Source organism: Doryrhamphus excisus, chromosome 8 (assembly GCF_030265055.1).
Source record: "Doryrhamphus excisus isolate RoL2022-K1 chromosome 8, RoL_Dexc_1.0, whole genome shotgun sequence".
Lineage (NCBI taxonomy): Eukaryota > Metazoa > Chordata > Actinopteri > Syngnathiformes > Syngnathidae > Doryrhamphus > Doryrhamphus excisus.
Window position 1 is genome coordinate 4,024,077 of NC_080473.1, and position 15,197 is coordinate 4,039,273.

At 42.2% G+C, this 15,197-nt stretch overlaps 2 protein-coding genes across 2 annotated transcripts; one reads left to right on the forward strand and one right to left on the reverse strand.

Moving 5' to 3' along the window:
- Nucleotides 1–180: 180 nt before the first annotated feature.
- si:ch211-261a10.5 (potassium channel subfamily K member 13) lies at nucleotides 181–8,831 on the reverse strand. Its single transcript, XM_058079452.1, has 3 exons — nucleotides 8,617–8,831; nucleotides 1,700–2,056; nucleotides 181–1,542 (listed from the first exon to the last, which is right to left on the reverse strand). Exons 2-3 carry the CDS (start codon nucleotides 2,031–2,033, stop codon nucleotides 806–808), a joined length of 1,071 nt encoding a protein of 356 aa, XP_057935435.1. The 5' UTR covers nucleotides 2,034–2,056; nucleotides 8,617–8,831; the 3' UTR covers nucleotides 181–805.
- gemin7 (gem (nuclear organelle) associated protein 7) lies at nucleotides 3,040–4,168 on the forward strand. Its single transcript, XM_058079454.1, has 2 exons — nucleotides 3,040–3,144; nucleotides 3,363–4,168. Exon 2 carries the CDS (start codon nucleotides 3,373–3,375, stop codon nucleotides 3,769–3,771), a length of 399 nt encoding a protein of 132 aa, XP_057935437.1. The 5' UTR covers nucleotides 3,040–3,144; nucleotides 3,363–3,372; the 3' UTR covers nucleotides 3,772–4,168.
- Nucleotides 8,832–15,197: the final 6,366 nt, after the last annotated feature.

Here is a 15,197-nt window from a genome sequence, read left to right on the forward strand (position 1 = left end):
TATTTCACACATTACACAAAGATGTCATACCATTCAAATACCATGTATCATTTAAAAAACTGAAGAAAGCTGAAGAAAACAGATCCATAATCCTCATAATCAAACATGAAAATAAAAGACATTATAACAAAGCCACAATTGTTCTGTCTTTATTTCTTTGAATTGTCATTTAAAGTGGAATCAAGTGTAAACTGAATATTTATTTTATTAATTTTTTCTATTATTTTGGTGAAAGGAATGGTAATAGTTTAAAAGTAAAACGACAAATTTAAAGCATTAGGGTCACAGGCTATGCTGGAGCCTATCCCAGCTATCTTCGGGTGAGAGTGCGGGGTACACCCTAGACTGGTGGCCAGCCAATCACAGGGCACATATAGACAAACAACCATTCACACTCACATTCATACCTATGGACAATTTGGAGTCGCCAATTAACCTAGCATGTTTTTGCAATGTGGGAGGAAACCGGAGTACTCAGAGTGAGTAAAACCACACTGAGAACATGCAAACTCCACACAGAGATGGCCAAGTGTGGAATTGAACTCCGGTCTCCTAGCGGTGTGGCCTGCACGCTAACCACTCGCTCACCGTGCAGCCCGAGACCCTGACTTTAGATTCACAATTCATATACAGTATATTGCATCCTCGCACATTTACAGTTGAATTGAACTGAATTGAAGTTATTGATATATCACCAAATCAGTTTACACATGAAGGTCACAACCCCACATGAGTAAGCACTCATGTGAGGCGACGGAGGCAAGGAAGAATTCCAATTCAGCGTTCATGGCTGAATTTTTGGTCACTAAATGATTTCGTAATGTGCTTCTCCTCCCAAAACTGTAGGAAGTACTTTCCCACCGTCTACAGTCTCCCAGTGTTGTTGCACGCTGCTTCCCCTTTTAGCCCAATCACAGTGGGATTCATTACATGCATCAAGAACACGAGGACAGCATATAGGAGGTCCACTGTCAGATAGACAGCTCTGGTCCAGCTTGCCATGGCTGAAATGAGCATAGATCCTGGCTAGTGTCATCATTATGCAGTTCAGTCCTTGTCTGATCATCAGAGAGATTGTGCTAAAGAGGGCGTACGTGAAACACAAACCAAGGAGCATCAGGACGCAGTTTGCCACCTGGTAGGCTCTGATCTCCTCATGTTGCTTCCTCTGGACGCTCACAAAGTCCCCGAAGCCCACTGTGCTGAAGGCCACGAAGCAGAAATAGAGCGACTCTGAGTAAGTCCAGCCTTCCATGGCTGAGTAGAGCGAGGCAGCACCACAGGCGACAGCCATGACGGCAGCAAAAAGGATCAGGGTCACTTGGTAGGTGGATGACTTCCACTCAACTTCGCCGACTCTGGCCTCCAGGTAGCTGTGTTGGCTTGTCTTGGAGTGACACCACTTTAACAGGAGGCTCAGTAGCCTGACGACTCGCTCCAGGAAGAGTTCGAAGAAGAGCACGGTGGCCGAGCAGCCGAACAAACCATAGAAAACAAGCAAGACCTTCCCTGCGACTGTGGATGGGGCTGACAATCCAAATCCTTGTAGAAAACAAAAACAATATCACTAACTGTATGTTTGCATTGCTAGTAAGACAGAAGAGTGTATTGTAAGAAATTTAATAAATACTTTCCAATCTATTGTCATACATTTTTTCTTGTCCCAATACTTCTGCACATATTGTGACGCTGTACTCACCAATGGTTGACACCACAGTCCCCACAAAGTAGAACGCTCCTGGGATGTCCCACAGGGCTCTGCCTCGTTCTGCACGGATGCCCGCTTTCCTGGCCTCCTCGTAGTGGCGCAAAAGAGAATTTAGAGCTTGGTAAGAAACGTTGTGCTCACCAGTGAAGTCCCTTAGCCTCTTCTCCCAAAGCTGGTGGCTCAGTATTTCTGCTGATCTCTCCAAGGAAGAAAACAAGACGGCGCCAGCCAGCATGTAAAGGGCAATGAGGACGCCGAGCAGGGTGAGGCGAGCTGCGTCCAGGGATGGGCAGCCACACCAGGAATCTTTCTTCTTAGATGGCATTGATCAAAGTGTGCAGAGTTCCTCTGTGTGTTGGAAAGGAGGCAGCGTGTTCAAATAAACACATAACATTCTTCTGTATGGAATGACAGATACTTACAAATTAGTAATCCCCTCACCAATTGTGGGAAGAAAACATCAGCAGATGGCTTTAAAGAGGCTACCGCTTATCACCTGCTCAATAATGACTCTTTACTTTGCTTTTATGGTTCACAAACATGTTAATATAATTAATATAGTCTGGCGCTCTCCCATCCATGGACACACAAAGAGCACACAATAATACACAGACAATATTATCACCACCATCATTAAGCTAGAAGATAAAAAGGGGGGAGTGACATGCGCACCTTGTTTTTTATGGCTATGACAATATTGGTCCTTTGATGAGGTCAAATGTGGTCAAGGCTCTGTTGTGACTTGAATTGATATTATATACAAAACGAAAATTATTGTGAAGTTATGTTTTCCTGGTTAGTTGCATAGCACTTTTATACACCATCCATTCATTCATTTTCTAATGCTTATCCTCACAAGGGTCGCGAGGGTGCTGGAGCCTATCCCAGCAGTCTTCGGGCGAGAGGCGGGGTAGACCCTGGACTGGTGGCCCGCCAATCACAAGGAACATACAGACAAACAACCATTCACACTCATATTCATACCTATGGACAATTTGGAGTGGCCAATTAACCTAGCATGTTTTTGGAATGTGGGAGGAAACCGGATTACCCGGAGAAAACCCACGCATGCACGGGGAGAACATGCAAACTCCACACAGAGATGGCCGAGGGTGGGATTGAACTCTGGTCTCCTAGCTGTGAGGTCTGCGTACTAACCACTCGACCGCCGAGCAGCCTGTTTATACACCAATAAGTTTAAAAAAATGCAATTTCATTACTAAACTTCATTAAGATATTCTTTTAATGAACCTGATAAGTTGTGTTTTAACAATAATGAGCTTGAAGCAGAACTCATTAAAATATGTATTTTCATGCCAGTCCTACAGGGGCAGTAACTCACTTCCTGGTTGTAGCGCGCTGTAAATAAAACAACAGAAGAAGAAGCCGGTTTCACACTGTTTTGCTAGCGGGCTGGTAACACCAGTGCAGTGTTGGTAAGTGGAAAAACACACATATACGTTTGTATTCTGTGATATTGTTGTAGAGTTTATGTAAAATACGTTGTAGTCTCTGCTGTGAATAGTATATTATATTGTCTTTTGTGCACATTGTGTCCAAAAGAAGGCTTTTGCTAGCAAAAAGTACGCCAGGGCTACATGGGTTGGAACACTCCTTTTACCAGCCCTTTGTTGGATTATTTTTCTTGATTAAGCCCAAGAATAATGGCAACACCGGTGCCTGTGCTTCGCCTGCCGAGAGGACCGGATCCAAACAGCCGTGGATTCGACCCCAGTTCCCCCCGCTTCATCGCACTTTGCCGCACGTCCCTCACTTCTTCCTCTTGCGCCAGGTCTTCGTTACGCGCAGACTCAGACGAGCTGAGGCTGGAGCAGAGCGCCCGTGCGCAGTTGAGGGAACGCTTCCTCCGTTGTGTGCTGGCCACGTGCAAAAAGAAGGTGCACTTCCACCTGCACGACAACGTCAGGGTGGAGGCCACCTTTGGCGCTTCTGATATCGACGTGCTCAACTTCCAGGTGTCCGACCTGCACACACCTATCGGCGTGCAGAAAGAAGCGCTCGTCAGATGTCAGGACGTCATTTCATACACGTTTGACTTGTGAAGACTGCTTCTTTTCAACCCAGGATGCAACATGGAACTTTTGCCTCCTCCCTCTCTCTTTTGGAGGGAAGTATGGCTACATTTTTTTCAGCCTATTGAATCAAAGCACGAACTCCTTTTGTAACACAAGATGGCGCCACGAGCCCTATTTCTATTGCCCTGTTACGGAAGCTGGACTTGCTGTGACGATTGTAGTGTACAGTATGCAGCTGAAATTATGTAAAATATCTTCAGAGAAGAAAGCATTATGTTTGTAAATGGTACGGCTCTATTGACCAATTAACACACTGAATGGCTCACTTTGCAAATGAACCCATATCTGTGGAGAAGAAATTAGGTTTACAGGTCCAAGCTTTAGAAAGTAAATTAAAAACGTCAGTCTGAGTGAATTGCTCTTGTGTGTTTTGTTTCTTGATTTATGACTTTATGCATTGTCAAGTTGAATATGTGTTAGTAAGAAAATTTGTCTCGTGTTGATGTCCGTTTATCGCCTTAAATGACTTTTTAAATGCAGCAAGACATTTTCTGTAAGTAAATTATTAACACTTGATATTGAAGAGGAGACAACAGGGCATCAAAGAGACATACTTAATATTTTGCATCAGTGGCAATGTACCCCGCCTCTCGCCTGAAGACAGCTGGGATAGGCTCCAGCATACCCGCAACACTAGTGAGGATAAATGTTATAGAAAATTTAGCATTTGTGTAACTGCTCGAGGAGAGGATAGCTAAGGTAACTTTAGCATCAGATGCAGACTTAATTCTTTTTTTACTGTTTTAAAAAAAATTCAATTTAACAAGAAAATCAGCAGGAATTTTTCAAGAATACACTCAAAGATTTAAAAAAAATCACAATTTTACATCTGTATGTATATCTGTAATGTAAAGCAGCATTATACATTATTCATGATTCATTATACATTATTATATTAAGTCGTAATATGAGAAGCAAACAATAAATGAAGTTGTAATTTGGGGGAAAAATATTACATAAGTTTATTACATGAAGAAAGTCAATTTAAATTAATTTGAGAATAAAATTTACCAGATGAAAGTTGAAATAGTTGGAAAACAAAAATAGAAAAGGATATATCAATACAGATTTTTTTAATTATTTTTGGAAAACTAAGGTGGGAAATGTCGCAATATTGGAATAAAGTCGTATAACAAAAAATATTATTCAAGAAAGTTGAAATATTTGGAAAATTAAATACTACTAATAAACTAGTTTTTCACCTATATTACACAGCTGAGACACAGCCATTCCATCCTTTCATTTTTTTTAGTATGTGACCCTTGGTGGAAAAATTTGGACACCCCTGGTCTCAGGGTTTGAGATTCGCTTAGGGTCAAAATCCTTGATGAGCGAGCACACATTTTGGGTGGCAGTAGCTCCATAAGGTCCTGCTGCAGAAATGGCAACAAGTTGTTGGAGAGATGTTTGTTTCTTGACAGACTAGCATCAAGGTGCCCTTTCATTTTGCCTCGCTGTTTAATTCACCAGCTACTTACAGTATGAACCAGAATTCCCATTATCCATCCTGCATACCAGTTGACCGTTGAAGTTCCCTTTCCAGTCAACCTCTGCGACCTCCCGATACGACAGCGCACCAGTTTGATCGTAAATACCATTCAAAGCTGCGCCATTCATTATTGTTGCGCCAGTCTGATGAACAGGGGACATCAATACTATTTAATCTTCCTAAAAGGTGTATTTTGCGAGTTCCCAATAAGTCATTTTATTTGAGTGCCATTAGGCGGCCGTGCTCCGTCTGCGTCTTTCTCTCTTGCTGCCTGAATTATCTACCCGCTCAATGGAGACGGTCATCAATGAGGGAGTGACTCATCCCGCCACCACCACAAACCCCTCCCCTCGCCGCTTCTTCACCCTCCCTAATCCGAAATATGACTTAAATGACATCATCAGGCATGTGTGATTGAATCAGGAAGCCCCTCAAGGACGAAGCAAGGTTGATTTTATTTACGCAGACATGCTTGTCGTTGTGTGGGCTGCCCGCTTCGACTGTCACTTCTCACCTCTGAGATGAGTCCTCATATCTGTAGCGTGAAAGGCTCTCAGAAAATATTCACAAATATGTTTTAAATCTGTGTGTATCAAGATGCTGATTAGACAGCATGATGGCTGCACAGGTTTGCCTTAGGCTGGCCACACTAAAAGTCTACTCCAAAATGCGCAGATGTTGTGATTCTGTTGTACTTTTATATTGTACAGTGCTATGAATTTTGAATACCGCTAGTATCTGTCTGGCGGCACGGCGGTCGAGTGGTTAGCGCGCAGACCTCTCAGCTAGGAGACCAGGGTTCAATTCCACCCTCGGCCATCTCTGTGTGGAGTTTGCATGTTCTCCCTGTGCATGCGTGGGTTTTCTCCGGCATGCTAGGTTAATTAGCGACTCCAAATTGTCCATAGGTATGAATGTGAGTGTGAATGGTTGTTTGTCTATATGTGCCCTGTGATTGGCTGGTGACCTGTCCAGGGTGTACCCCGCCTGAAGACAGCTGGGATAGGCTCCAGCACCCCCGCGACTCTCGTGAGGAAAAGCGGTAGAAAATGAATGAATGAAGTATCTGTCTATATCTTGTCTAGTTGAATGTGCTGTGTTGGGAATACGAACGTGTTATATTGCATATATTATTGCTCTTCATTAAGTAATGGATGCAATAATGTTACCACAATGGATTCATCGACGGGGGAAATTGTCTTCACAAGACAAGAAGGAATAAAAAGTAGGCACTAGAGATTTTAGGAGGGCGTATTTAACATGCAAATGTGGCGATCAATTACAGGACTCGGATGAATTATGGCAGCTTATATTTGGAGCTTTTGCAGGGACAAGCTGTCTCAGTGTTATCTCCTCACACTTTTCCTGCAAGCCCCGACTTTCAGTGCAAAACATTCCTGCCTCTAAGTATGTACGTGTGTGTGTGTGTTGGCGTGCGGTCTGTCAGCCATGATGGTACAAGGTATCAACTCACCGGGCCAGCAGGAAGCACATTCCAAACTCCTTCCTGTTTGCGGCCTCTCTCTCACACTTCCTGGCAGGTGTCTGATAACTTTCAAAAGCGCTTCATCATCTTTTGCCCGAAACTAGACAGAAATAACTGGGCTGTGATCTCACGGTTAAGGTATTTTTAGTCTGTTTTTTTTTTTTTTTTTAAACCTATGCTCCAAGCTGTTTGGAGAGTACCAGACACCGCATGTAGTAAATAATGGTAATGGTTTTATTTCATTTGAACATGCAACAGATTACAATTTAGTGCATCACATAATCAGTTCACAGTTCCACATGTCCAAAAGGAGTAGGAAGAAGCAAAGCTTATTAAATCCTACCCCTCCATCTGGTACTTTTACAATCAGTAACTGTTACATTTGTTCACTCCCTGCTTTCCTTTTTAAAAAACTTTATTTTATGTATTTTTTTAATAAATTTTTTTTACTTTATTTTATTTTTTTATTTATTGTCACGTACCGAAGTACGAGGTGATATGACCATACAATGACATATTGGGTACCAATAGTAAGTGTCAATATAGTGATATATATAGCACATCATGACTGGTTCAAGACTCTTCATCCTTGTATTTAGCAAACATCAACTGCTTGTATTGTTTCTTGAATTGGCTCATCGTTGTGCATTGTTTGAGGTCCTTACTCAATCCATTCCATAGTTTGATTCCACAGACTGAAATGCTATGGCTTTTTAACATAGTCCTAGCATATAAGTGTTTCATATTTAGTTCTTCCCTGAGATCATATTTCTCTTCTCCTAAATAAGGTCATTAACTGTATGTTTTTATGTGGTGTTGTTTTGATTTGTCTGAAAAAGTCAGGTTATTTCTCAACTTTGAAAACTTTACAAAAGATTTTGAGTGCATGTGAAAGTGGAACAGAAAATGAAGCTCAGTACAGTATATTGCATAACACAGCAGCAACAGAACCAGTGTTGTAATAGCGGAAAGCACATCTGCATTTTCACTAGAGTTGAACCTTTGTATGTATTACCAGCCACGTTTACATGAGGGCTTTTTGTCTTTCCAAATGACCGTTCCGAAAACAATGGTATACATGGAAAGGAATATTCCAATCTCTTGTCTACATGTGCCGCTATAATCAAACAGAACAGTCAATGGGGCATGTACAGTAAAACGTAAACATCAACATCACGTGATACCGACTTCCCCGCGATTTTCTTACACTTGTTGGAATAACTCTGTATCGCCAGTTTTTTGTTCGTCTAGTCTTGAAATTAGATTGAATGCCGATTGCTCAACTCCATTGTTAAAATTGAGGAACGTCTCGAGCTGCGTGTTACGTCATATATGAGCATGCGGTGAAAGAACTTTTTCATCAGAATTTTTTTAAACAAACACATTTTAAATATTTTATAATTAAACTTGGGACATGTTTTGTATAGATATATATTTTCTTTTTTAATAAAACTGGACTTGTGAATAAAGTATAGAAGGGTTTAGATTCTGTTCCACTGGTGGCGGTAATGCACACGAAAGCTGCTTGCCAACCGCCAATAAACAACAGAAGAAGAAAAACATGATGAAGAAGAACGCACTCTGACAACTTTCCGTTTGAGTGGGTACAAGATACCTCAATCAGATTGGGGAAAGGAATATTCCACCCCAGTGAATCCGATTGTATATTCATTCAGATTGGCACTTTTCTTTCGGAATGAGGTGTATACAAAGATTCAATTCCTTCCGTTTGAGCAAATAAACCGAATGCAATTGGAATATTTGGGTCCATGTATACGAGGCTAATGTTTTTGGGATGTATCATGATATGAGACTGAAAAATGAAAAGTAAGCTTACCTATGGCAGTGTGAAGAGAGTGTCCAAAGCAAGTCAGTCTATTCCAGTTGTTCAGGGTAGCTGCTTTCTCCACTGTCAGTAGTCCCGTTCCTGGAGAAACTCCTTCAACTCACTTGCGATGTTTTCACCTGTGTGTTCCTCTGGAAAAAAAATAATCTCTGGAGATTCGAACAACATCAAAGTCCAGTCGCTGGTTATGTAGTAGACCGTGAGGCTAATATATGGTCTCTACTACATCTGCTTGACTGAAACCAAACCACTTCCACATTACAGATGTACCTCCCAGTTTAGTCACAATTTCTTCCTCTGTGGTTCTTGCTTCCCCTCCGCCTTCAGCCATGCTCATTTTCTCTCTTTTGGTTGTTTTGATGTTTGCTCAGAATTCTCCACCAACGCTGGACCATTCTGTGGTAGACATGAGGGACCGATGTGTCAATATAGTGCGCCGTGGCGGGCGGTCAAAGGAAAAGCACATCATCAACTCTGCGTATTCCTTCATTCATTTTCTTATCCTCGCTTATCCTCACGAGGGTCGCAGGCATGCTCGAGCCTATCCCAGCTGTCTTCGGGCAAAAGAGGCGGGGTACAACCTGGACTGGTGGCCAGCCAATCACTGGGCACATATAGACAAACAACCATTCACACTCACATTCATACCTATGGACAATTTGGAGTCGCTAATTAACCTAGCATGTTTTTGGAATGTGGGAGGAAACCGGAGTACCCGGAGAAAACCCACGCATGCATGGGGAGAACATGCAAACTTCACACAGAGATACCCAAGGGTGTGAGGTCTGCGCACTAACCACTCGTCCACCGTGCAGCTGTAACATTAGGTTGTTTAGGTTGTTTAGCTAAATCATCATATAATTTGGTCTCCTTTACTGACAAGCACGTTTGTGCAAGATTGGTTGAAACAGAAAGTCACCATCAAGAAAAACGTTGGGGCATTGAACATGCCATCCCATCTTTGTGCAAGACTGACAGGCGGTTTGGTGTGGTGCCTGCAGTGTCTGTTGTGGTGAAGATGGAGCTGAGCCAAAGGGCAAATTTCTCAATTTACCAGTCAACCCGTGTTCCCAACCCCATTTGGATAGTGACCGAAAGGACCAGGTTTGCCGGTACAAGAGTTTTCTCCACTCGGACTACAGCTGCTGCTCCTCCGCATTGAGAGGAGCCTGCTGGACGCCTCTCTGGTGAGGTGTTTAGGGCACATCCAACCAGGAGGAGGCCTCAGGGTAGACCCAGGACATGTTCGTGAGACCTGGGAATGCCGGGAAGAGGGAAGCCTGGGCTTCTTGTCTTGGGCTGCTGCCCCTGCGACCCAACCTTGGAAAAGCAGAAGAAGATGGATACATAGCAGCCACTTTTCTACGGCATTATTCTACTGTGAGAATGACTGTGCTGAGTCAGTATACTCTTAACAAAAGTTAGTTTTATACTACATTCCTATAATTCTGATGGTACATAAACATTAAGTACAGTGACTGACTGACTGGCCAGTCTGCTGCCTCCTTCTTTATCGCCCCGGCCATTGGAGTCAGGAAGTGAGGCTGCCACAGAGTGCCTGGCCCTCACAATCACTGGAGCTCCTCCAACATTCCCCCGCTGATAGCCGCTCAAACAGTGAGTCAGCTATTCCTATTGTGACAGCGGGGCTGGCTGCCTGACTTGAAAACCACCATCCAATGGGCAACCACATTGGATATCAGCATTCCATTAAAAATAAACTGAGTTCAACTTACATGCATGTATGAAAAGACCCAAAGCAAACTACTTGATGTTCCAAACATGGTGGGGGCAGTGTTATGGGTATGGGACTGGATTGCAGGCAATGAAATGTGATCACTGGTGGCAACTTGTATGCAGTCAATGCTCCAACTAATGCCTATATCAACCACTAAGTCTCGTACTGTAAAGTCACCGAGTGCATGGTCTACAACAGCAAATAACTGTTGGGTCAACCTTGGAGAGATTTTGAGGGAACGAGCAGTTCAAGTGATTCCAGTTCTTGCGATACAAAAATTACTTATACCGGTATAAATTTGAATTTCACACAAAAAAACGCAGATTTGGTAGAGTGGTTAGCACGCAGACCTCACAGCTAGGAGACCCGAGTTCAATCCCACCCTCAGCCATCTCTGTGGGGAGTTTGCATGTTCTCCCCGCGCATGCGTGGGTTTTCTCCAGGTACTCCGGTTTCCTCCCACATTCCAAAAACATGCTAGGTTAATTAGCGACTCCAAATTGTCCATAGGTATGAATGTGAGTGTGAATGGTTGTTTGTCTATATGTGCCCTGTGATTGGCTGGCCACCAGTCCACGGTGTACCCCGCCTCTCGCCCGAAGACAGCTGGGATAGGCTCCAGCACCCCCGCGACCCACGTGAGGATAGATTGGGTTTGCAGTATGGAGTGTGGATAGTATAGTCAGTATGCGGTTTCGAACACAGCCTGTGAGTGGATTTGATTGATTATTGAAAACAAATGAATGAGATCAATTAAATCTGTACAGTGTTAATAATTAATTGGCCCCGGGCCGCTCTGCACTGAAAAAAATCGGTCCTCGACGTCAAAAAGGTTAAGAACCCCTGCACTCGTGCACTATAAAGTGCACACACGCATGTCTACTATGGTACAAAATGAACCAACACCTGTATATCAATAACTTCTCTTCATCCGCATGCACAGTGGCCGGAGTTTTGCATCATTGCCAATTATGCAAATTTGACAATGATGTCATTTATCCCCGCAACCCAATGTCCTGTGGGAAACTGCATGTTTCACATGTGCTTGGTTTGACTCCAGACAGGAAGATGCATGAAAAGGGAGGAGAGAGGAAGTGTTTAAATTGGATTTAGATGAAAGTTATCTTGATGCGTCTTTAAGACCCCCATCATGGTCCACTCCCTTTCCCACTGGAGTAAACACAGGAAGATGCTGCTCGTTAGTGTCTGTGTTGCGGTTTAGGCATTGCCGTCCTCCATTGTCAGCCATTCTAATTTTTTCAGTATGCGGCCCTCTGTGGAAAAAAAGGTTCAAGTACCACTAAAGGAGTCTGTGGTGTTGTAGAATCTGAATCATTCTCATTATCAACATGTCAGCCTTTTCTGACTTTTATCTGCCATCTACAAGACCAATTCAGGATACTTTCCCATCTCTCTTCTCCTTTGTAGCTCACCTGTTTTCCACACTCCTCACACATCTTAAATCACTTCATCTGCGTCACTTTGCTCCCTCCCATTTTTTGTCGACACCGGCTCCTTCCCCGAGCGCCTCCTTCCCCGAGACTAAATTAATTGCTTCTAATTCCACTTAGACACGCGCTCACGTCCAAAGCCGGTGCTACACTCACCAGACGGCAATCTCTCCATCTTTTTTTTTTTTTCTTCTTCTCTCCCCAAGAGACATGATTTACTTGTGTCAGGGACAAGGACATCTGCCTATTAGGAAGTGCCTCTGACGTAGGCATCCACGTCCCCTCCTCCTGATTATCCCCCTTCCTCATCTGCCTCCTTCTGCCGCTTCTCCTCCTCCTTGCCTTACTCAAATTGGGGTCGCCAACCTTTTATTGTGCAGACTGGTGAATCATCGGTAAGACTTCGGCGAGGAGGGACACTCCCCACACACGTTCCGCCCGCCCGCCCGCCCAGGATGCTTCCATCCTTCTTACCGTATTAGCAGGGTAACCCGACATTGTCTGCTCTCTACTGTCACATCACTCTATCACACAGTGAGGACAAAGACGTGGACAGAGTGGTTGGACGTCAGTACGGCGGAGAGGTGCTGGTGGCAGATACAGTACGGTGAATATACCGTATTTTCTGGACTATAAGTTGCTCCGGAGTATAACTCGCACAAGGCCAAAAATGCATAATTAGGTATACAAAAAACATATATAAGTCGCACTGGAGTATAAGTCGCATTTTTTGCGGGTGATTTATTTGACAAAATACTTGACCAAAACAGACATTACGTCCTCTTGGAAGGCAAGTTCTAACAATAAAAGAAAAGAGAACAGGCTGAATAGAAACCACTTGACCGTCGTGCAGCCCTGGTATTAGGTTCACAACCATTAAAGATCTGAACAAATAAACATGGCAACGAACCTGTTCTTTTCCCTAAAACTGCCAGGATTATCTTAAGCAATGTGCAAACTGTGGAATTAGCTGGTGCCCACGACCGAAGATTCAAGACCAATTATGGGCCCCAAAAATGTGGTAGAGAACATGTTCTTTTCCCCCAAAACTGCCAGGATTGTCTTGAGCAAAATGCAAAACTGCTTTGGCTTCACCACTATCTCCACCCGCATCTTTCCATGGGGGTAGAAGTTTGTAAGAATATACACTACCGCTGAAAAGTTTGGGATGACTTGGAAATGTTTTTGTCCAGTCTGAGATATGGCTTTTTCTTGGCAGTCCTGCTATGAAGTCCAGCATCCTGAAGTCGCCGCTTCACTGTTGATACTGACACTGGTGTTTGATGGCTACTATTTAGTGCAGCTGTGAGGCATCTTTGTCTTAAACTACACACTCTCTTGCACAGTTGTGCAGCGTTTTTCTGTCCTTGTTAGACCCAGTTTGTGCTGCTCTCTGAAGGGAGTAGTTAACAGCATGGTAAGAGATTTTAGTTTTAGTTTACATTTTTAGATGGCTTTTCTAATCATCTATTAGCCTTATAAAATGATGAACTTGGATTAGCAGCCATACCAGGAGATTGATGCAGAGGTGAAATGTTTGTGAAATGGATAAAAATGTTTGTGAAATTGATTTTTTTTTGTGAAATGCATGAAAATGTGTTTTTCTTTGGAAAACAAAGACATTTGCAAGTGATCCCAAATTTTGAGCGGTAGGGTATATTGTGATTAATTAATTAATTTATCATCATCCCAGGCCTAGTGCCCATTAGACACGATTTAATCTTACGAAATCTCCTACCTAGCAGTATTAATGTAGCTTCAGCCCATGACTATACTTTATGCATGATAGTATTTTTGTTATTGTGGTTATGATTGTAGTCTGTGCACTGCATCATCTAGAGCTGTTTGTAATATTTCAGACGCGCAATTTACCTCCATCAGTATGTCAGTCATAAAGACTGCAACTCTATGACGTATGACTACGTCATTCGTTCGACAAACCATGGCTCAGTGGCACCTCACGTTGGTCGTTGTGGCATCAATCATGTTAAGTGTTTGAGCATTAATCTTTCCTAATTATGTGGCAGAGGTACTTTAGTTTCATGACTCACAGAGTGATGCGTTCCTCTGCAGACAATTGGATTTTGTCTGAACACAACAAATGAGCCAGTGGTTAAGCTCCATTGTTTCCATAAGTGACGCAAACAACAGTTGTCATATGTCTACATGTCAAACGTTGTGCGGTAGGAATGCATTTAATATAAACAGCCTGAAGGGTAGACATGTCTTGGAACTGGAGAGCAGCTAAGTTGGCTCAGGAACAGGAACAAGCTGTGTTCTGGACAGCAGGAAGAGCAAGGTGCAATGACGACCACTTTAACCTTTCTGTGTGTATTTATGACAGGGACCACAGTAGAGAGCTGCGTATAGGTTCATCCAGGGCGCACTGATCACCAGTTTGTCATAAATCACACACAGCCCAAATTATTTGGGTTTTATTATTGGTCAGATCAGGGGCGTCGCTAGGTTCTGAGGACATTCCAAATCCAAAAAACAAACAACAATCAAGAACCGGGATATAACTTTCCCACTTTTGGATAGATTTAGTAGAGATACTCAATTGTTTTAGGCCACAATAATCATTATTATATTATTAATTAGTCTATTATTATTACGATCAGCATTATTCTTCTCCTGATTATTACTACTAGTATTAGTATACTACTACTATATTACTTACTAGTATTAGTATGCTTATTGGCTTGCTTATTACCCTGCTTTTGTCCTATTTTATGAAATTTGTCCAAGATTTTTTTGTAAAAATAAATAAAATAATAAATTAAATCAATAAAAAAAAAACAACAATAAAAATATAAAATTATTCACGGGGGCTTAAGACCATTTTAGGGGGGCTGAAGCCCTGAAGCCATTTCCAATGAGGGTTGGACTCAGCTCGGGATCATTATCTGATGCTTTGGCATCTATTAACATGAGAATACCGTATAGTAACAGCATTTATAAGTCAGAAAAGTGAAGTGGAAAAACATAACAGGTCGCCTTTAAGTCATAAAAACCAAAGCAAAAGTACAAGAATAAAGGTGAAAAATATATTAAATAAGAAAAGAAAAATGTGGTGCTTTATTTAAAAAAATAGAGAGAAATAAGGCCTAATTTTATTTACAAGAATAAATTTAAAAAGCCATAGTTGAAAGAAGTAGTAATATTATGAGAACGATATTTGTATATATTTTGTTATTGTTGGTCGTAATGTATTTACAATATAAGAAAATTTTTTTTTTTGCATTGATAGTCATAATAATCGGAGAAAGTCATATTTTTGTGAGAATGAAGCAAAAGTCGTTCCATTCATTTTCAATACTTTGTAAATAAAGTAAAAGTGTGACATGTTTGTTACAAGAATAACAAGTTGGAATATTGTGAGG